General features: G+C 43.5%; 1 protein-coding gene across 1 annotated transcript in view; it reads left to right on the top strand.

The window, feature by feature from the left end:
• camsap3 (calmodulin regulated spectrin-associated protein family, member 3) overlaps positions 1–23,724 on the top strand; it is a 51,396-nt gene that overhangs the window by 840 nt on the left and 26,832 nt on the right. The window contains 1 exon segment of the mRNA XM_042327278.1: positions 13,648–13,910. Coding sequence (XP_042183212.1) covers positions 13,648–13,910 — 263 coding nt within the window.

The raw sequence follows: 23,724 nt of genomic DNA, 5'->3' as shown, positions 1-23,724 counted from the left end.
GTGTTGTGCCCGAATTTTGTATAACGTCGAAAAAACATATCCTTACAACATCCTTGTTTAGATCACAGCAGCCTATTTGATCTACAGTAGTTGATTTAAGATCCAGCTCGCTTGCTTGCCAATTTCGACTGGTGCATTGAGGCCCCCCTAGCAAATGGTGACGAGGCATCGGTTTTGACAGCTTGTCTAATTTCAATCACCAATAATGGATCGAACTAATTTAATTTTGGCTGGCGAGTAACTCCGGGACTATAAAATATACTGACCTGAACCGAGTGTTCACTACTGAAAAACACATAGGCTATTGTCAGGTCAGCTGCTGCACAAATAGCGTGAGATTTTAATAATGTATCTAAATAATATAACAGGAGGTATCGATAATGGTATATTTCTCTATAATAATGCTAATGGTAGGAGCCTACTGAAACCACCCGTTCTCTTTCGATGACGCGCCTATACACCCACTTAAAGATAATCGGTTTGTTGGATATATGCCTAACGTTACTACACTATTTAAACGAAACCCGTTTTAGTTTCATATAAGCCGCCTACCCTCCCCAGTTGAATGAACATCTATACCAAACAAAAATATAAACGCAACAATTTCAATGATTACAGTTCATATAAGGAAATCAGTCAATTGAAATGAATTCAATAGGCCCTAATCTATGGATTTCACATGGCTGGGCAGGGGCGCAGTCATGGGTGGGCCTAGGAGGGCATAGGCCCACCCACTTGGGAGCCAGGCCCAGACAATCAGAATGAGTTTTTCCCCACAAGAGGGCTTTATTACATACAGAAATACTCCTCAGTTTCATCAGCTGTCCAGGTGGCTGGTCTCAGACTATCCCGCAAGTAAAGAAGCCTGATGTGGAGGTCCTGGGCTGGCATGGTTACAAATGGTCTGCAGTTATGAGGCCGGTTGGAAGTATTGACAAATTCTCTAAAATGCTGGCTTATGGTAGAGAAATGAACATTCAATCATCTGGCAACAGCTCTGGGGAATATTCCTGCAGTCAGCATGCCAATTGCATGCTCCCTCAACTTGAGACATCAGTGGCATTGTGTTGTGACAAAACTGCACATTTTAGTGGCCTTTTATTGTCCCCAGCACAAGGTGCACCTGTGTAATGATCATACAGTTTAATCAGCTTCTTGATATGCCACACCTGTCAGATTGATGGATTATATTGCCAAAGGATAAGAGCTTACTAACAGGGATGTAAACAAATTTGTGCACACAATTTGAGAGAAGTAAGCTTTTTGTGCTTGGAACATTTCTGGAATATATTATTTCAGCTCATGAAACATGGGACCAACACTTTACATGTTGCGTTTTATATTTTTGTTCAGTATAGATGGGAAAGGACAAAACCAATAACCAACCACCATACACCAGCATGTATGTATGTTTGTATTACTTATAATATGAGGATATGGAGTACTCTTGTCAAGTGCTCTCTTACTATACATAAGCTCTCTTATTGGTCAACCCTAGCCACAGTCCAGAACTCTTGATCAATGCATAGTCCTACTGCACATAAGACATTCTACTACACATAGTAAACAGTGAAGAACCATGCCGATCTTGGTTAAGAAGGGCTTCATTTGGAAGTCCTGTAACGATAACCTTCCTTCACATTCCTGAAATGTTAACAGAGGTCCCTGATTTCCCTGGCTAGCCAGGGATAATGAAAAGAGCTTGGGAGTACCCTGACTGAATTCATGCCAATAAACACACACACACACACACACACACACACACACACACACACACACACTCACACACACTAAGATGTCTCTAGTTTTGTCAGACATCAAGCAGACTAATTGATATCTGTTATCTCTGTAAAAATCTAATAATAAAACAAAATAACTAAATTAGTTTGTGTACAAGGGGGTCAGAGCATATGAGAGAGAGAGCAACTCATGGAATGGGTGAACAGATAGCATGGGGTTGTCTTTCATATCTATGTCAAACTCAATCTGACTTCCCTGGTTAAATAAGGAATGAATGACAATATTGATTAGCCTACTTGATTTGTTTGTCTGTCTGTCTGTTATAAAACAGAGTTCCCAGTAAACAAAGGTTATAAAAACATCTCTTGTTTGTTCACTGCGCCTGAAACCTGTCGCTGCTTTGTAGCTCCACCTTGCTAGAGCTGTGTCCTGTTCATAATTATGACTCATGTTCTCATCATCAGTGTGTCTTGGGTTGGGTGTGAGACTGAGTCAATAAGTGAGGAGGACCTAAGGAGGATCTAGTGCTGCATCCCGACTCTCTACCCTTTTGCCCTAAGTGTTTACTTGTTCATCTCCCTTTGTGGATTTAAAAGGAAATTAGTTGCAGAACGTTTTGCTACGGTGTGCCCTACTGAACCTAACCCTGGTCTATGATGGGAAGGGTATTCATGTTGAAGCTTAGGATGTCATTATGCTGTGGCTCTGTGGGAATTTATAGGTCTGTAGGGGATCCCTGCTATGCTCTGTTCTGGGATGGCCCCTGGTCCACCATAGTGTCTGTGTCTGTCTGAGGTAACTGTTACACACAGATGGTAGTATCAGGACCACCTACCTATCTGTTTTACAGATCCTTCATGACCTATACAAAATCGGGTCATAACAGAGGCTTTAATTATCCAAATTATCTAAAGCGACTTACTGAACTGCTGACATTCACACGATACAGTGCAATTGTGAAGTATTCAGACCCTTGGACTTTTTCCACGCTTTATGGTACAGCCTTATTCTAAAATGACCTTATTCTGAAATTGTTTTTCACCCCCTCATCAACCTACACACAATACCCCATAATGACAAAGCAAAACCCTTCTTTTTTTTAATAATAAACTTAAATATGACGTTTCCATAAGTATTTATTTTAACCCGTACTTGAAGCACCTTTGGCAGCGATTACTGCATTGAGTCTTCTTGGGTGTGACCCTACAAGCTTGGCACACCTGTATTTGGGGAGTTTCTCCCATTCTTCTCTGCAGATCCTCTCAAGCTTTGTCAGGTTGGATGGGGAGCATCACTGCACAGCTATTTTCCGGTCTCTCCAGAGATGTTAGACCTGGTTCAAGTCTGGGCTCTGGCTGGGGTACTCAAGGACATTTAGAGACTTGTCCAGAAGCCACTCCTGTGTTGTCTTGGCTGTGTGCTTAGGGTTCTTGTCCTGGTGGAAGGTGAACCTTTGCCCCAGTCTGAGGTCCTGAGCACACTGGATCAGGTTTTCATGAATGATCTCTCTGTACTTTGCTCCTTATATCTTTGCCTTGATCCTGACTAGTCTCCCAGTCCCTGCTGTTGAAAAACCTCCCCACAGTATGATGCTGCCACCTCCATGCTTCACTAGGGATGATGCCAGGTTTCCTCCAGATGTGACGCTTGGCATTCAGCCCAAAAAGTTCAATCTTGGTTTCATCAGACCAGAGAGTCTTCTTTCTCATGGTCTGTGAGAGTCTTTAGGTGCCTTTTGGCAAGCTCCAAGTGGGATGTCATGTGTCTTTTTACTGAGGAGTGGCTTCTGTCTGGCCACTCTACCTCCTTGCTTGCACACACTTTTTCAGTTCTGCCCACAAATTTTCTATATGATTGAGGTCAGGGCTTTATGATGGCCACTCCAATACCTTGACTTTGTTGTCCTTAAGCCATTTTGCCACAACTTTGGAAGTATGCTTGGGGTCATTGTCCATTTGGAAGACCCATTTGCGACCAAGCTTTAACTTCCTGACTGATGTCTTGAGATGTTGTTTCAATATATCCACATAATTTTTCTTTCTCATGATGTTATCTATTTCGTGAAGTGCACCAGTCCCTCCAGTTACAAAGCACCCCCACAACATGATGCTGCCACCCTCATGCTTCACGGTTAGGATGGTGTTCTTCGGCCTCCAAACATAACGATGGTCATTATGGCCAAACAGTTCTATTTTTGTTTCATCAGACCAGAGGACATTTCTCCAAAAAAGTACAATCTTTATCCCCATGTGCAGTTGCAAATTGTAGTCTGGCTTTTTTATGGTGGTTTTGGAGCAGTGGCTTCCTTGCTGAGCGGCCTTTCAGGTTATGTCAATATAAGACTCGTTTTACTGTGGATATAGATCCTTTTGTACCTGTTTCCTCCAGCATCTTCACAAGGTCCTTTGCTGCTGTTCTGGGATTGATTTGCACTTTTCGCACCAAAGTACGTTCATCTCTAGGAGACAGAACGCATCTCCTTCCTGAGCAGTATGACGGCTGCGTGGTCCCATGGTGTTTATACTTGCGTACTATTGTTTGTACATATGAACGTGGCACCTTCAGGTGTTTGGAAATTGCTCCCAAGGATGAACAGACTTGTGGATGTCTACAATTTCTTTCTGAAGTCTTGGCTGATTTCTTTTGATTTTCCCATGATGTAAAGCAAAGAGGCACTGCGTTGAAGGTAGGCCTTGAAATACATCCACAGGTACACTTCCAATTGACTCATTATGTCAATTAGCTTGTCAGAAGCTTCTAAAGCCATGACATACTTTTCTGGAATTTTCCAAGCTGTTTAAAGGCACAGCCAACTTGGTGTATATACACTTCTGACCCACTGGAATTGTGATACAGTGAAATAATCTGTCTGTAAACAATTGTTGGAAAAATGTCTGTCATGCACAAAGTAGATGTCCTAACCGACTTGCCAAAACTGTAGTTTGTTAACAAGAAATTTGTGGAGTGGTTGAAAAACGAGTTTTAATGACTCCAACCTAAGTGTATGTTAACTTCTGACTTCAACTGTGTTTAAATAAGGTATTTCTGTTTTAGATTTTGAATACATTTGCAAACATTTCAAATAAACAGTTTTTGCTTTGTCATTATGGGGTATTGTGTGTCGATTGATGATCTAAAAAAAATCTATTTTAGAATAAGGCTGTAACATAACAAAATGTGGAAAAATTCAAGGGGTCTGAATACTTTCTGAATGCACTGTATGTATGTCTCATAATTGAGGCATTCAAATCTTGGGGAATTTATATCAAAATTGTTATACACAAACCAGTAATAGTTTTTAAATGTAAAATTTTTCATTTAATTTATTCCTTATTTAACCAAAGATGCCACATTGAATTTGACAGAGCATGGCAGTTGCAATGCCAGGATAGTGGGTTTGATTCCTGTGACCACCTGTGCGTAAAATAACTACAATCATGACTGTAAGTCCCTTTTGATAAAAGCGTCTGTTAAATGGCATATTATTATCTTTTTCAGTACGCCCTAGTTTTAACAATAGACAAGAATGCTGGTAACCCATGATGTTTGAAGTGTGTGTAGTTAACCTCAACCTGTAGACATCAAAACCCTGAGGCCTGTAGTTATTTCGAGAGGTGTTTCAGGCAATCGGCATATCAATTTGAACCAGAGGGGGGGGGTCATGTGGAACATTAGCCTAATCCACGGGATAATAACATGTTCACCATTAGTTTCCAGTCTTAAAACGAGGCCTGTCTTTGTCCTAAAGGCACTCAGCCTCTCCCACCGTATAATGAAGGTTTTGATATTCCTGTGAACATGCTATGGAGGGATATCACCACAGCGACAACAACGGATCAACAATTGTCCACAACAACATTGTGATTTATGTTCTATAAATTATTTTTGATATTTTCTAGGGTAATCGTTTGAAGTACATCTTATTTGATCGTAGATACTAATTTGGGTGTTCTCACTTAAAGCAGACATTTTGAGACTGTGCTTTCTCCCTCCCTCCCTCTTAGCGCTTACCTTGCACAGTTGAGCGTGTCAGAGTTCTTTCTGAATTATTTAAGGTGTAGACATGTTCATGAACGATCTTCGCAGGCCAGTCTGAGTACACTGGACCCCGGCCCCTAATCAGGAAATGTGTGGGCCTCTGTCTGCTTCTGGCAGCCGCTTTGTTCGGCCCTTAATTAAAACTAAGTGGTCTTAATGTGTTCACTGTTCCCATGACAACCCTTCTGAAATGTAACGCTGGTCAGCCAGCCAGTAAACCAGTCAGTTTGTCCGTCAGTCTGCCAGCCAGTCAGTCAGTCAGTCAGTGCTCTACCTGGTGTACAGTTCACTGGAATGGAGAGGGACAGAATTGATCCTTACAGAATCTTACCCATAATGACGCTTCGATTGAAACTAGGGCCAGCCTCTGTGTGTAGTCCTATTTCAGTGTTTTTAGTTTGACTGTCCATTTGTTGACGGCCACATGTCTGATGTTTATAACAAGACTGACCGGTCGGGCTAATTCAATCAATCAATTAATTATAAATAGGATTACATGGACCTCTGCTCTGGTGCATCCCCCTGCCACGTCCTGTCAGTAGTGGGGTTGGGGTGTAGTAGACCACACACAGAGCAGAGCTCTTTTATATTCTACTCCATCACTACCTTTTACCCTAATTTACCTTAGACCTTCACTTATAGTGCTTGTGTAAGTTGTTTGAGCCTTTTGTGTATTACTCACCAAATTTGCATGATGTTTTATTACAACCCAGCTCGTGTATGACCTTTGACCCCTCACCTAGACCAAAAGATATGCCCTGACCTGTTATAGTGATAGTTGAGCGGCTGCTTCCCTGGAACCAGTTGCCCGGTTAATAGACTCACTCACTCAGTTTACACAAAGTCGGACAGGTTAGCAAACACTATCAAAATACTATCCTCTTGAGGGGGTATGGATATCAATGTCCTGGTGACATTGTTATCCTCCATTTACTGCTGACTCGTTACCCTTTTCCTGCTTTCCACTCACACTTTTTTTCTAACTCTTATTCAATTTCCTTTGTGTCCTAAGTATTATTTTTTCAAACAAAGTGTGAACGGCTGTTGTTTTACTTGAAAGAGAGCAGGTGTGCTGCAGGCCTTTTTAAAACTGCGGTTCCCAATACCTGAAATCCCATTTGCAAAATGTCTATTTCCAGCTGCTGCTGCTTCCCTGTCTGTCTGTTTCAACCTGATGACGTGTGTGACACAGACTGGTCGTTCATCCTTCTGGACCGTCCCACAGGGAAATTATGCTTTTATCGACTATATCCATCTTGCTTTGCATCTTACTTTGCATTATGCAATTTTTAAAAAACAAATTATCCATGTTGTATAGTGACGTCCTGGTGGTGCGTGGTGGAACTGCACTGAAATTCCTGAAAACATTATTATTATTCCACGTGCAGCGTCTGAAAACGCCTTGTGTGATCAGTGCGGTATCTTATGTTGCATTTCAATAGTCTAGCAACTTGGCGGGCCAATGTGCTTCCTTCCATCAGTCCAGTTCTTTTGAATCAGAGTGGAGGAGGGAAAGGAGATGAGAAAAGGTCAACTGCTTTAGACTATTGAGATGCACCCGTAGTTTAACCTCCCTCACTTGGTCAGTCAGTTTGCATGAAACGTTTATACTGCTAACAATGTCCTGTGGTTTAACCACAAAGGAACATTCACACACCCCAATGTAATCATTCTTTATTTGACATACTAGTATTCTACACCTGGGTTGTGTTCAGTTGGAGGCACAAACCTTTGAGAAACGGAGTGGTACTTCATGAACTTGTCCTGTAAGAACACAGATTATTGTTTTGTTTTTTGTTTGAGAAAAGTTGTAGTGGGGAAGTCTGTGAAAGTACAGAAAGCCGGAGGGAGGTAAATGGAATGTTTTTGGGAAAAGCTACCCATGCTATTGTGTGCCCTAAATAAAACCATTATCTTAATTAAAGGAACCCTAATGACAAAACGACAACATGGTCGGGCGACTCCCTTTATCCTTCAATCTCCTCTGATCTTCTCATGAGTCAGAGTTCACCCATGTGATGTCCCTTTTTAAGTCTCCTTTCAGATACTAACCTAACTGTTCCTTTCTCATTTTTTTCAGCCTTCCAACTGTTTACCGTAGGGTTTGAAAATGAGTCTGTGTGTAGGCTACATTTACTGTCCATCGAATAGGCCACGTCGGTCTCATCTAGGGCTGTGGCGGTCACGAAATGTTGTCAGCCGGTGACTGTCAAGAAAATAACTGCCAGTCTCACGGTAATTGACCGTTAATTAACAAACTCATTTAGCATCTCCTGGCTTCCACGCATGGCCTACAAGCCACTGATGCAGACATTTGGAACATCTACATTTGAAAAGGTCTCTAATAAATCCATTTAATATAGCCTACACCATCACAATAAATCCATAATTTATTTTAGACAGGTCTAAAGAAACATTATATGAAGAAAATATAGTCTATTTCAGAAGAACAGAATAGCATACTTTGAGTTGTCTGTATGTTAGGTCCTGATCTGGCTATGCCATATGGCTGTGGGCTACACTAGTTCATTTAGCAGACAGGATTTACTTAGAATTCCTGGGCATTATTTTATATACACTTTGCTATATTATTTTATATAAGAATATAGGAAGAATACAATTGAACATAGCTGAATATTTTCTCCAAATGATTTGAGGGAGTGTACACATGCAGCTATTTTGTGTTGAGCAGTTAACAGCCCCTCTGCTTAATTATTTATGTAACTTTAGTTGTGATACAAAGGTTGGGCTATATGCTTTGATTTTTATTACATTCTAAGGCTTTATGATGCGACTCTAATGATGAATTGAAAAAAGTTGCATAAAAGGCATGAGCTCTACTTTATTTGCGCAGGCTGTACACACTTCATCACTCTCATTCACAATTTTGATAAGCACTTGATAATTCCTTGAATTTTCCAGCTGCATCCCCTTTGTGTGGCTGTAATGCCACCTCAACAAATCTTGTGTGAGGCCTCCCGGGTGGCGCAGTGGTTAAGGGCGCTGTACTGCAGCACCAGCTGTGCCACCAGAGACTCTGGGTTTGAGCCCAGGCTCTGTCGTAACCGGCCGCGACCGGGAGGTCCATGGGGCGACGCACAATTGGCCTAGCGTCGTCCGGGTTAGGGAGGGTTTGGCCGGTAGGGAAATCCTTGTCTCATCTCGCACTAGCGACTCCTGTGGCGGGCTGGGCTCAGTGCGCGCTAACCAAGGTTGCCAGGTGCACGGTGTTTCCTCCGACACATTGGTGCGGCTGGCTTCCGGGTTGGATGGCGCTGTGTTAGGAAGCAGTGCAGCTTGGTTGGGTTGTGTATCGGAGGACGCATGACTTTCAACCTTCGTGTCTCCCGAGCCCGCACGGGAGTTGTAGCGATGAGACAAGATAGTAGCTACATAACAATTGGATACCACGAAATTGGGGAGAAAAATCTTGCGTGCATACTTATCCAATTCGAAGGCGCACATTTAAGATATTGGATGAACTGTCCACATTTTACTTTTCGTTAGCCAACAAGATGAGTAGGCCTATCAACTTTTCTACTATGGGGGATAAATAGGTCAACAGAATAGGTCAACTGTTGTACTATCCCCATTATCCCCATAGTACAACAGTTGACCTATTCTGTGCAAGAAAGAAATATTCCAAACATAGTCAGAGACAGTTGTGGGATGCGATCAATCCCAAATTAATACAACCACTAGCATCAAACAATCGTTTTTATGCAATGTGGCTGATGCAACAGATCAGAACGTTTAGCTTAAAAATGTTGATAAACTGTTCATAAGCGCATTGAAACTCACGTGGTGCATATGTATGCCAGTTAACTCTACCTGTTGTAAAGCGGATGAATGTGCTTAACTTCTTTAAATTATTTGGCCACTTTAGTTGTGATACAAACCTTATCAAAACATATAGGCCTATGGGCTAGGCTACATGAAGTGTGCGACTATGATTTGAAAAAAGTGGCTGTTTCTTGCCTTACTGCACACAAGCTGGGCATCATTCACGAGTGGTAATATATAATTCACAAGTGAAACGCTAATATTGTCACCCATGAGGCTGTTCTTGATTTAATCTTGTCTTTACATATAATAAATAATATGTGTATGAAATTTGTTTTGGATTCAGAATGGACCATTATCATGCACCTGTCTCTAAACAGGGTCAGCTGAAATAAAATACGTCTCTATGCACTTACATAGCGAATGGAGGACGCTTTTCCCGTGGTTTATTTTCATGCCAGCCAGGTAGGCTATACCCCTGTTGAAAAGAGAAGCAATGTGCTTAATATTAGGAAAGTTGAGAAATAAATATCGTAGCCTACAGAAATGTTGCGCAACAGGAGCTTGTGGCCTCTCATGAAGTGTTTGATTAGATTTTCGATTACATTTGCATTGATGTCAGAGTGATTTAAAGGGACAATAAGAGTGCTGAGTACCAGGCAGTTAGCACGTTTGGTAGGATACTAATGACCATCAGCAGCATCAGAGCTTGGAGAAGCCTAATTACCTTGATTAAACGGTCATGTGGAATTTGACTGCCGGTGTGGCGGTAATACGGTCACACCGTAACAGCCCAAGTCTCATCCACCATAACAGCCCCAGTCTCATCCACTCTGAATACTGCCAAACCAGTTTAAGAGCGTGTGTCAGATGTGGATTTTCAGGTTCATGTTTGTATTGGGTTTTGTGTGGTGTGTGTGTGGCTGTGTTTACTGAAAACCAGTCCAAGTCGTGTTTACTTTGTGCTCTTCAACATCTTCCTGGACTGTGCTTCACATCATGTGCTGCGCTAAAGGGACTTGTTTCCTACATGGTGCTGTGTGCTCCATTGAGGTGGAAACTGTGTGCCTGCCTCAAATGGTATCCTATTCCCCTTATAAAGCACTGACCTGAGCTAGTCAAAAGTAGTGCACTATAAAGGGAATATGGTGTCATTTGGGGCGGAGAGACTGTTTTGGTTTGCCCTTTCGCAAGGTTCGGGTGACTTTCTTGTCCTAGCTGTACTGTGAGAAATGTGCCACAAAGCATAGGTTCCTGTCAACTCTTTATAGAACTCGCCTTGAAGATCATTTCCCACAAAGACTGCCCTCAGCTGAAAATAAAACACCAGGGTCGTGTTCAACGGGGCACATAAGAAAAAATGAACATTAGCTTTTCTTCATGGCTAGGCCAAGGTAGTCTGTTTTCTTCTGTTAATGCCTAATGAACAAGGCCCTGGTTATCTACCAGTACCACAGGGCTCTGTCTGGTAATTCTCCGATGCTGACGCTAACCTCTGGGCCTGGATGTCATGTCATTTCACTCCTCTTGACCCAGACTGATAATGTGGTTCCATACTGACCGCATCCCAAATGGCCAGGATAGTGCACTATACAGGGAATGGGGTGCCATTTGGGATGCAAACACTGACTGACTGATGTGGGGTTGGAAATGGAATGCACCACAGTGTCATTCTTCCCCCACGGGAATGACACCATCAGACCTGAACTGCTGATCAAACACTTACAGACAGGGAAATGGAGGGAGGAGTTGGTACTAGCCCCCAGGAAAGATCAAATTGTAACCAGTGTATCATGCCTGTCTCTGTAACCTTGTCTGTCTCCTGCAGGCCCTATGATTGGCTGACTGGATTTGCTGTGGGAAACACAACACCGAGACGCATGCCATATGCACACACACATGCACACCACGCGCACACACAAACGCACATACAGGTACACATACGCTCGCACACACCTTCGTTTAACCCCTACTCGGCCCTTCACTCAGATTGTAGTTGCAAGGCAGTCTAGCTTTGTCTATCCATACTCTATACCTTCATTATACACTGAGTGTACAAAACATTAGGAACACCTTCCTAATTTTGAATTGCATCCCCTTTTGCCCTCAGAACATACTCCATTCGTCAGGGCACGGACTCTACAAGGTTTCAAAAGCGTTCCACAGGGATGCTGGCCTATGTTAATTTCAATGCTTCCCACATTTGTGTCAAGTTGGCTGGATGTCCTTTGGGTGGTGGACAATTCTTGATACACACAGGAAACTGTTGAGTGTGAACCCAGCAGCGTTGGAGTTTTTGACGCACTCAAACCAGTGCGCCTGGCACCTACTAACATACCTCGTTCAAAGGCACTTTAAATCTTTTGTTTTGCCCATTCACCCTCTGAATGGCACACGTATACGCAACCCATGTCTCAAGGTTTAAAATCCTTCTTTAACCTGTCTCCTCCCCTTCATCTACACTGGTTTGAAGTGGATTTAACAAGTGACATCAATAAAGGATCATAGTTTTCAGCTGGTTTCACCTGATCAGCCTGTCATGGAAAGTGCAGGTGTTCCTAGTGTTTTGTATACTCTGTGTATAATTGATGAGGAAACAGCCACTTTAAGTTTGTTTTTATTAGATATGAAGAGACAAACAGAATATGTGTTTATCTGACAACAGGACTTTAAACTGTGTTTTGCCAATGATATTGTTAGGACTTTGAACTTCGTGTTCCTGTCCCATATCCAGAACAAACAGCTGAGAGATTGTGTCTGAGATGGCACCCTATTCCTTTTCAAGACCTCTGGTATTAAGGGTGTGAAAGTTTAAACGTTAAAATGAAATTGGGATCCTTAATGTTAAGAAAAATCCCAAACCTAATTATAAAAAATACAAAAATAATACAAAATTGTAATAACGTTTTTGTAGATGCAGAAAGTAAACAGCATAGTGGGTCAATTTCCGTGACAACTAAGAGCATTGGTTCCCTAGCTGCCACGCTGTCAACACGTGAAGTGAACCTGTGCACATGGGCAGATACTTTGTGTGACTGTCAGAGCGGAAGTGTTGAATCTCGCTCAATCTCAATATCCTATTCATTGGTGATTACTGAAGTTGCGAGACATGGCAAGCCAAGAAATCTGCGCGATACAGCATGGCATTGTGAGATACAGCTTTTAATTGCCGATAGATCGTCTGTCTGGCAGCCGACATGCCTATTAGGGCCGTGACTATACCAGTATATCAATATTTTTTTCAATTTCAAAAATGTAAACACGAAGCAGGTCAAACTAGTTGGTCCTTTAAAAACTACATGTGACTCTGTATGACAACATAATGATGTTTCCAACATTACGGCTGAGTGGAGGCTGTTATAGCAGCAAAATTAGGGACCAACTCCATATTAATGCCCTTGATTTTGGAATGAGATATTCGACGAGCAGGTGTCCACATACTTTTGGTCATGTAGTGCGCCCTACTGCCTATACTGTGCACCTCCGTTCTCTCTCCGTCCCTCGCTGGCTCGCTATTAAAGATGCGAGTGTTTGATTAGTTCCCGTACTTCCGAGAACAGTCTCTTCCGTTCCAAAAATACTGAATCCTACCGGAATCGAATCTTGACAGTCCGAAAGGGGAGTCAACGTGCAAGGAGTGGTCTCTCCACCACTAAGTCATTGTCGTTAACAGTTGGAAAAATGGCAGAGAAAGGCAAATGACAGCAGCGAAGTCCTGTATGGCAATACTTTGAGAAGTGAAATGAGAACGAAATGCAAACTTCCCGAGTTGGAATTGAGGTACGGTAATGGTAGTACAGGTGCGATGCTTAACCATCTGACAGGGACCCAAACCGTTTCTTGCAGCAGCGAAGCTTTCTTATTGTTGTTATTGTTTTTAATGGAACACACCGATAAAACATTGGCGCTTTAAACGTTAAGAAAAATGTTTCATTTCTCACATCCCTATCTGGTATATTGGATGCAGTCCGGGTGTCTTTTCTGTATTTTCTCCCTCAGAGTGACCTTGTTTTCCCTATTAATAGTGTACTCTGCTCCCACATGATTATTTCCCTCACTGTTTTTGTCCCTCTTCTCTGTCCGTAGAGCATGTTCCAGTGGAGTTGCGGGAGCCCTTCTACTGTGACCAGTATGAGCAGGAGCACCTGAAGCCCCCCGTCACACGCCTCCTGCTCTCCTCCGAACTCTACTGCCGCACCTACGGTCTGCTGCAGGCGGACCAGGAGGGGTCAGGGGCCCCAAAAGACAATGCCACCCTGCTGCAGCTCCTCGCCAACAGGGGCGTGACCCCCAAAGATCAAGACGTCCCCGTGACTGATGCGGACCTCCGGCATAAACCAATCAAAATGGTAAGAGATGGGTGTGGCATATGGCTTGTTGACATGGTAATCTTGGCGCCAAGAGCCAAGTCTCATGTTATGTTAGGTTTCGTCTGACACGAGAGACTATGGTTCGAGTTATGGGAAATAGAGGAAGATTTATCTTTCTCCACCAGTCTTTGTCTCTAATGGCAATGCCCCTGGGATGGGTTTGGGATGACTGCCACAACACACAGGTTCAATTGAGGGAAGATCGAAGCTGTGCTGGAAACTGCCACTGGACCGGTCCTGGTGTCACAATAATCCATTCAGCAGTGATCGATCTGGTCGCCTGGGCATATGGTCTGCCTAATAGGGACACACACAGGCATTGTCTGGTCACCCTCAGACATTTACTGCTGGTCACCCTCAGACATTTACTGCTGGTCCAGGGGTCCAGGGGGAGCGGGGATGTGAAAGCAGTGGAGGGGATTGGGGTGTGTAGGGTGGGTGGGTTAGGGTTGGGTCGCACAGGAAGGGACTTGTTTATGCTTTGATTCCACGGATTAGACAACATTAAAAAATACCCCCTTTCCGTGTCCACCCCCATCACCCAAGCCGATCCCCTGAAGATGAGTGGATCCAGCTGTGAGGACCAGGGGTACGTCAGGGGAGATTCAGTCTTAATTCTGGGTGTAGCATGGTAGGGGTGGGACTGGGAGGGAGGGCTGGGAGGCCTGGAGAAGGTAGTGTTTCCGAGACAATATGTGGCTCTGACTAGGCCCTACAGTCATGGCCAAAAGTTTTGAGAATGACACAAATATTAATTTCCACAATGTTTGCTGCTTCAGTGTCTTTAGATATTTTTGTCAGATGTTACTATGGAAAACTGAAGTATAATTACAAGCATTTCATAAGTGTCAAAGGCTTTTATTGACAATTACATGAATTTGATGCAAAGAGTCAATATTTGCAGTGTTCACCCTTCTTTTTCAAGACCTCTGCAATCCGCCCTCGTATGCTGTCAATTAACTTCTGGGCCACATCCTGACTGATGGCAGCTCATTCTTGCATAATCAATGCTTGGAGTTTGTCAGAATTTGTTTTTTTGTGGGTTTTTGTTTGTCCACCCGCCTCTTGAGGATTGACCACAAGTTCTCAATGGGATTAAGCCACTTATTTATCACTTTTGCCTTATGGCACGGTGCTCCATCATGCTGGAAAGGCATTGTTTGTCACCAAACTGTTCCTGGATGGTTGGGAGAAGTTGCTCTCGGAGGATGTGTTAGTACCATTCTTTATTCATGGCTGTGTTCTTAGGCAAAATTGTGAGTGAGCCCACTCCCTTGGCTGAGAAGCAACCCCACACATAAATGGTCTCAGGATGCTTTACTGTTGGCATGACACAGGACTGATGGTAGCGCTCACCTTGTTTCACACCTGCCTGCTGCCATTCCTGAGCAAGCTCTGTATTGGTGGTGCCCTGATCCCGCAGCTGAATCATCTTTAGGAGACTGTCCTGGCGCTTGCTTGACTTTTTTGGCCGCCCTGAACCCTCCTTCACAACAATTGAACTGCTCACACCTGTGTTCACGAGAGAATCACTGACATGGCAGCTGGTCCTTTTGTGGCAGGGCTGACATGTCAGTGGAAATGTTTTTTTGGGGAATTCAGTTCATTTGCCTGGCAAAGAGGGACTTTGCAATTAATTGCAATTCATCTGATCACTCTTCATAACATTTTGGAGTATATGCAAATTGCCATCATACAAACTGAGGCAGCAGAGTTTGTGAAAATAATATTTGTCATTCTCAAAACGTTTGGCCACAACTGTAGAATAGAGCAATGGGTAAACTGCTCAGCACCAGTGAAACCAGAGCTCCCTTTGTTAAGAGAACACGTTGGGCTCTGTTACGAGCTGGTAGCTGGCTCTCTCTCTTCTCTTCTTTGTGTGTGTGTTTCTCTCTCTAACCACATTTCCATCCACAGTTTTTATGCGAATCACAACCGCTGTGACGGAAAAAGGGAGTTTCGGTACAATTTGATAAATGGCAATTCGATAATTTGTTCGTTTTGACACGGTGGGATTTCTTTGTACCGTTAAAGTGTCTTAAGTGTGTTATGTGAGAAATAGACCATCCAATAGACCATCCATAATCCATGCAGTTTATTAGACTAAAGATTAAAGACAGTACCTTCAGAAAGTATTCACACCCCTTGACTTTTTCTACATTTTGTTGTGTTACAGCCTGCATTTAAAATAGATTTCATTGAGATTTGGTGTCACTGGCCTACACACAATACCCCATAATGTCAAAGTGGAAATAGGTTTTTAGAAATTAAATTGTTTTTGACCAATTTAATTACACATGAACAGCTGAAATGTCAATCAGTATTCAACCCCTTTGTTATGGGAAGCCTAAATCATTTAAGGAGTAAAAATGTGCTTAACAAGTCACATAAGTTGCATGTACTCACTCTGTGTGCGATAATAGTATTAAACATGATTTTTCTTTAATGACTTCCTCATCTCTGTACCCATGTTTTCACCTTGTCATTATTCTGGAGGGCTGAGCCTGTTCAAATAGGAACTGTGTAACATTACAGCTTCATGTCTCTTCTTTCACTATACCCAATTTAACCACTAACCATGTTAGTCTCTAACTAATTCAATATTATACGCCCTAGATTTTATTTTGAAATGTGACTTAGACGTATCAATATGAGATGTGGAGGACTTTTGTAAACAATTCTGGAATTCCAACTGGAGCACAATAGCCATCATAGAATTCTCATTATACATCATGAAAGTGCTGTAGTCAAAGGCTACAGTTTGACTGCATGAGCATACTTTGACCTTCTCCTAATTTTTACAGTGTGACTTTAACCATATTACCCCCCCACCCCCACATCGAATACTGTATAATATTCACTACAACATCTATGTTCTCACCCCCATCCAGCGCAGCTCCTCTAGCAAACACCGGCCCAACACACCGGCTCTGTGATTTGAATGCCTCGAAGTCAGTCTCTGGAGAACCTGTGTAGCTGTAGTCAGGCGTGTTTCCCTCATAGTCGGTCAGGTGAAAGTAGAACGCTCCATTACCCCTGCCTCCACCTCTCTCTGTCTCTGCCTCTCTGCTTCTCTGCCTGGTGCCTCTAACAGGGGAGCTACACTGGGCCGGCGAGCCGCTTTATCAAGTGTTCTCGGCTGTGAGCAATTATTGCAAATAAAACTAGAGTGTGATGTTACGCTGAGCAGCGCACGCCTCTCGTGAAACTGCCTGGAGCTCTCCACCTGTTGTCCAGGGCACCAGGTGGTGTATTCACTGTCTGCTGGTCCTTCTACTAATTGGACCAGTGGTGTGTGAGGGGAGAGGTGTGCTGTGCTGTCTCATCAAGAACTGGGTTCAAATAGTATTGACGTTCTTTCAAACACTTAAGCTGCGCTCGATTGAGCTTGCCTGGCTGGCGCAATGGAACCAATGGAATAGTGGAGGTGAGAGTTGTGTTCCGCTGTGCTCAGCTAGTACTGTCTGTGTTCCCGCTAGTGCTGTCTGTGCTGTTCTGTGTTCAGCTGGTGCTGTCTCAGTTCCATGGTGGTGATGGTGTTGCTGCCATGCCACCAGGCCTGGGAGGCTCCCTCAGCCTCCGCTGGCCAAGAGCTAGTAGTGAGACTCACCACTGTTAGGCTACTACTGCTGCTACTCAACTTGCACTTGTAGTGCTCTCTGAGCTTGAGCTGTAGACTGTGCTGCTGTCTGAGCTGTGCTGCTGCCTGGCTCTGTCAGGGGAGGAAATTGGGTCATGCAACACTTACGCACAGCGTTAGGAGGATGGAACAGTGCATCAATGTGGGCCTCGGCCAGTAAACGGCTTTAGAGCAACAGCAATCTGCTGCTGTAGTGTGCGGCTTTATATGAAAGCTCATCTGTGTCATACACGCATGAATGTACACACACACACACACACACACACACACACACACACACACAGCGTGTTCACACACCAACCAAAGTAGTAAAATACTACTTAAGTATATTTAAAACCAAATGCGTTCATACTTTTACTCAAGTATGACGTGTAAATGTAATTGCTAAAATATACTTAAGTATCAAAAGTAAAAGTATGAATAATTTCGAATTCCTTATATTAAGCAAAGCACACGTCAAAATTGTTAAAATTTGTACATTTATTTACGTATAGCCAGGGTCACACTCCAACACGCAGACATAATTTACAAATGAAGCATGTGTGTTGAGTGAGTCCGCCAGATCAAAGGCAGTGGGGATGACCAGGGATGTTCTCTTGATAAGTGTGTGAGTTGGACCATTTTCTGTCCTGCTAAGCATTCCAAATGTAACCAGTACTTTTGGGTGTCAGGGAAAATGTATGGAGTAAAATTTTCTTCAGGAATGTGGTGAAGTAAAAGTTGTCAAAAATATAAATAGTAAAGTACAGATATCCCCAAAAAATGAAAGTAGTACTTTAAAGTATTTTTGCTTAAGTACTTTACACCACTGCCTATCGCTCCACAAAAGCCTATTGCCTATCGCAAGGGAAACACTTCAATGTCTCAGAGCAAGTGACGTCACCGATTGAAACGCTAGTAGCGCGCACCGCTAACTAGCTAGCCATTTCACACCGGGGACGCACACACACACACAGTGAGGGTAAACAGAATATATTATTGTTTGCAAACAGCTAACATCTATATTGCCTTTAAAGCGGTTACACTGTATGATATTGACCAGTCTTCTCTCTGGTTGTGTCCCAAATACCAAGAACCCTATTTCCTATGGGCCCTGGTCAAAAGTAGTGCACTATGGCGGGAATAGGGTGTCATTTTGGAGGTTACCACTGTTATCAATAACCTCACAGCTTACATCATCAGCTCCAAATGAGGCTGGGGCAAAACAAGCTAAATGAAATGCCTGCCACCTGCAGTATAGATATTCTAAATAGGATACTTTCTCTAGTGCTCCACCCTAGAATGATGCTGTCACTGAGCCATCTAGATCACTCAGCCAGTCCAGGCTGGCACCCTATTTCCCCATGTCCCTCAAACTCCACTCTGGACCTCAAAACTAGTTAAAAAATACAAATAAACAATTGTTTTTGAATGGAATCCTTATTTATGTTGTCAGATTTAGGTTTTGGCCATTTAGCACTCTTATCCAGAGCGACTGTTATATAGCCTACATATGACAAAGGCATGAGGGGAGCGGTGGTGGGGGTGGCCAGAGGATCGCCCTGTTTCAGAAGTCCCTGCCTGTGTCTATGGTTGGTTTTTGTTAGTGAGTCGCTGACAGCGTGGACCTAACTCATACTGCTGTGTACGCAAGTTTTCGCTCAAGTTAGCATTCGTCTAGAGCTCAGTAGGAATTAGAAGTGGCACAGGCTGAGTCCCAAGTGGCACCCCATTCCCTATGTAGTGCACTACTTTTGACCAGGTCCCAGTAGTGCACCCATAGGGCTCTGGTCAAAAGGAGTGCACTATATAGGACAGAGGTTGCCATTTGGTACGCAGACTCACTTTATCCCCTGGATCAGGAATGCTGCTGAACATCGTCTCAAAACATTTGGCCCATCACGGGACCTCCCAGGCCTGCCAAGGGGGGGAAATAACATTTAGTTGTATTTTCTTTTGTTTGTTGCAGAGGAGTCAACAAAGGAAAGCTGCAGGGATTACAACATTGATCTTGGAGGTTGGTTTGGGGGCATTGGGAGGGTTGCAAAAGCTGGCGCAGCACAGATTGGTGTGGTTTTGCTGCTGCTTCAGTATTTAGTATCTAGCTAGACATGTCCAATACCATGTGCTGTTCTTGTCAGTGGAGCTTGGGGTGCCGGGAAGCGCACCAGCCCCACCAAACCCCACCGCGCTGCCCCCCTCCCCGAACTCCCACTGATCCCCCAGACCTGGCTGGCTGTCTGATCCTTCGCTTTGTCCCTCTGTCTAACCCTGGATTTCATGTGTACGGGGCTGTGGCCGGGGGTTCAGAGGGTTAAGTCATATTTCAAGCATAATCAGATTTCACCTTTTGTCCGTCATAATCGCTCTTAACGATCTGCGAGATGAATTTAGTGTTTGTTTCCCTGTTATTGTTATTATTGACATGGATGATAGTCGCAGTATTTCCAAAGCAGAGATGAGTGATTTCCTTATGGACAGCTTATTCTATATAGCTTTATTATATTATTTAATATATTGGAGGATATGTTATGTCCGGTCAGCACAGGAGGATTCTGAGCAGAGCGCCCCGGTGTTAAGCCGGCGGGGCGGGGGGGTAGAGCACCACTGCTACGCTCAGGATTGTGGGTGGTGAGGTGCATTGTGGGTCAGATTGTTGGTTGTTATGGCGATTTGGCTGGCGGACTGTGTGCCCTGTGTTCCAGGTTTGCACCTCTCTCTACCCCCCTCTCCCTTCTCATTAGTGAGAACTTGTGATTTGGCTTAGCAAGCTCCGCAGGGTCGGGACAGGAAATCTGTGACCCCCCCTCTTGTCCCAACCCCTCCTCTTCCTCCCTACTCTGCTTTCATTCCACGCTCTAGTTGTGAATGACCCTGTAGTCTACTCCCTCCTGAATGATCACGGTATTACACCACAGTCAAACAGTCCCCGCCCCACCAGTAAAGAGCTTATTCTCACTGAATAAGAGTTATCTGGACAAAATTTTGATGTACGAGCCGAGAGGGGGTTTGGTTGACGTTCTTGCTTACGCAACAATTCACAAGCATGTGCAGACAATTTAAGGGTTTACGTGTGGTAAAAGAAATGCATATAGATCGTACATATAGATTCTGTTTCTTTATTTATAGCATTGTGTGGCGATTTTCCATCTATCCACGTTGGAAAGATCTGCATAGCAGGGCTGCTGGCAAACGTGTGGCAACCTGGCATTTGCCCCAGCACTTTTAATTTTGTTTAATACAAAATGTTGACACTCAAGAGTTTAAAAGAGGGACAAAGTAATGGTTTAAAAAAAAAATTAAAATCTGATTCGCCTCATGATTTGTTTGACAGGATTTGAATGTTTTCATTCTCTCTAGGGCCAGGAGTTTTTTTTTTTTTTTTTTTTTAAACCATATGATCAGATGAAACACATCTGGTCCCGTCATAGCCCATATAACACCGTTTTTTTACAGCTGATTTTATTACTATGTCATAACCGGAGTTTTACCTGGTTAGGTCAGCCTACCAGACCATGAACAACTCTGGGCCCCAGGAAACCCCCCACCACTCTGGGGGGGGGGCGACCTTCGGAGGTAGCGCTCGAGACTAGAGGATGGCCGATTTTAATTAGAGCCGATATGAAGTTTTCATAACAATCGGTAGTCTGCATTTTTGGACACCGATTATGGCCGATTACATTGCACTGCACGGGGAGACTGCGTGGCAGGCTGACTACTTGTTATGCGAGTGCAGCAAGGAGCCAAGGTAAGTTGCTAGCTAGCATTAAACCTATCTTATAAAAAACAATCAATCAATCATAATCACTAGTTAACTACACATGGTTGATGATATTACTAGTTTATCTAGCTTGTCCTGCATTGCATATAATCGATGCGGTGCCTGTTAATTTATCAATCACAGCCTACTTCGCCAAACGGGTGATGATTTAACACGCATTCACGAAAAAAGCACTGTCGTTGCACCAATGTGTACCTAAACATCAATGCCTTTTATTAAAATCAATACACAAGTATATATTTTTATACTTGAGCTAATATTGCCTGCTAACATTAATTTATTTTAACTAGGGAAATTGTCACTTCTCTTGCATTCAGTGCAAGCAGAGTCAGAGTATATGCAGCAGTTTGGGCCGCCTGGCTCGTTGCAAACTGTGTGAAGACCATTTCTTCCTAACAAAGACCGTAATTAATTTGCCACAATTGTACATAACTATGACATAACATTGAAGGTTGTGCAATGTAACAGCAATATTTAGACTTAGGGATGCTACCCGTTCGATAAAATACAGAATGGTTCCGTATTTCACTGAAAGAATAAACGTTTTGTTTTCGAAAATATAGTTTACGGATTTGACCATATTAATGACCTAAGGCTCATATTTCTGTGTGTTATTATAATTAAGTTTATGATTAGATAGAGTAGTCTGACTGAGCGGTGGTAAGCAGCAGCAGGCTCGTAAGCATTCATTCAAACAGCACTTTCCTGCATTTGCCAGCAGCTCTTCGCTGTGCTTCAAGCATTGCGCTGTTTATGACTTCAAGCCTATCAACTCCTGAGATTAGGCTGGCAATATTATAGTGCCTATAAGAACATCCAATAGTAAATGGTATTTCAATTGGTATAGAGAGAGAGAGAGAGTCCTATAATTCCTATAATCACTACAACCTACAACTACATACCTGGGAATATTGAAGACTCCTGTTAAAAGGAACCACCAGCTTTCATATGTTCTCATGTTCTGAACAAGGAACTTCAACGTTAGCTTTTTTTACATGGCACATATTGCACTTTTACTTTCTTCTCCAACACTGTGTTTTTGCATTATTTAAACCAAATTGAACATGTTTCATTATTTATTTGAGACTAAATTGATTTTATTGATTTATTATATTAAGTTAAAATAAGTGTTCATTCAGTGTTGTCGTAATTGTCATTATTACAAATATATAAATAAAAATCAGCCGATTTAATCGGTATCTGCTTTTTTTGGTCCTCCAATTATCGGTATCGGCGTTGAAAAATCAGTTGGTCGACCTCTACTCAAGACATAAGTATTGTCTCTCGAATTGATACCTCTCGAAAACCTCTCAAATGTGCCTTTGCTATCGTCCATGTGAAACCGGCTTCAGTTTCCTCCTCCCCTCCTCACACTCTCACTAGTTCTGTCACTCTCTCATATTCCTCTCTACTGTCAGTCTTTCTCTCTTCGTCCAAAATTCCACACTCGGACTGTCTAGTTCCTCTCATTTTAACATGAACATGAAGGTAATGGCTCCCTCTGTGTCTGAGTCTCTGTTTGGATGCTTTACTGTATTTCCCTCTACTTTTTGTCTTCTAAATTGAACACTTGAAAAGGCAGCCATTGCAGCGACATGACAAATGGCTCAGCTCCACATCCATTCCAGTTGCTCTGTTGTGGGTAATCGGTGTCAGGGAGTGGTGTTCTGACTAAGTGTGACTGAATCTCTCTCTCCCCATTAGAGAGAGCTACTGGGCTGGTTGGAAATGGCATCTCCACCCCCCTCCCCTCCTCAGACAGCCAAGCTCAACCCAGACCATGCAGACATCATGACAGCTTTATACCCATGCTACCCTGAGTGCTCTCAGCCCTTGTCTTTCCTCCCTCGCCCTGGCCCTGCACTGACTGTGCTAGCCAGGTTGTCCCCCCAACCCCTGTATTTCGCCCCAGCCCCTGTCTCTGCCCCCAGCCCCCGTCTCTGTCTTGTCTCCGTCTCTCTTGCCCCAGTCTCTGTCTTGCCCCAGTCTCTGTCTTGCCCCAGTCTCTGTCTTGCCCCAGTCTCTGTCTTGCCCCAGTCTCCGTCTCTGTCTTGCCCCAGTCTCTGTCTTGCCCCCTGTCTTGCCCCAGTCTCCGTCTCTGTCTTGCCCCAGTCTCCGTCTCTGTCTTGCCCCAGTCTCCGTCTCTGTCTTGCCCCAGTCTCTGTCTCTGTCTTGCCCCAGTCACTGTCTCTGTCTTGCCCCAGTCACTGTCTCTGTCTTGCCCCAGTCACTGTCTCTGTCTTGCCCCAGTCTCCGTCTCTGTCTTGCCCCAGTCTCTGTCTTGCCCCAGTCTCTGTCTTGCCCCAGTCTCTGTCTTGCCCCAGTCTCTGTCTTGCACAAGTCTCCGTCTCTGTCTTGCCGCAGACTCCGTCTCTCCCCTTGCACTACACTGC

The sequence above is a fragment of the Oncorhynchus tshawytscha genome, linkage group LG09, assembly GCF_018296145.1.
Source record: "Oncorhynchus tshawytscha isolate Ot180627B linkage group LG09, Otsh_v2.0, whole genome shotgun sequence".
Lineage (NCBI taxonomy): Eukaryota > Metazoa > Chordata > Actinopteri > Salmoniformes > Salmonidae > Oncorhynchus > Oncorhynchus tshawytscha.
This window is presented reverse-complemented; position numbering and strand designations above follow the sequence as displayed.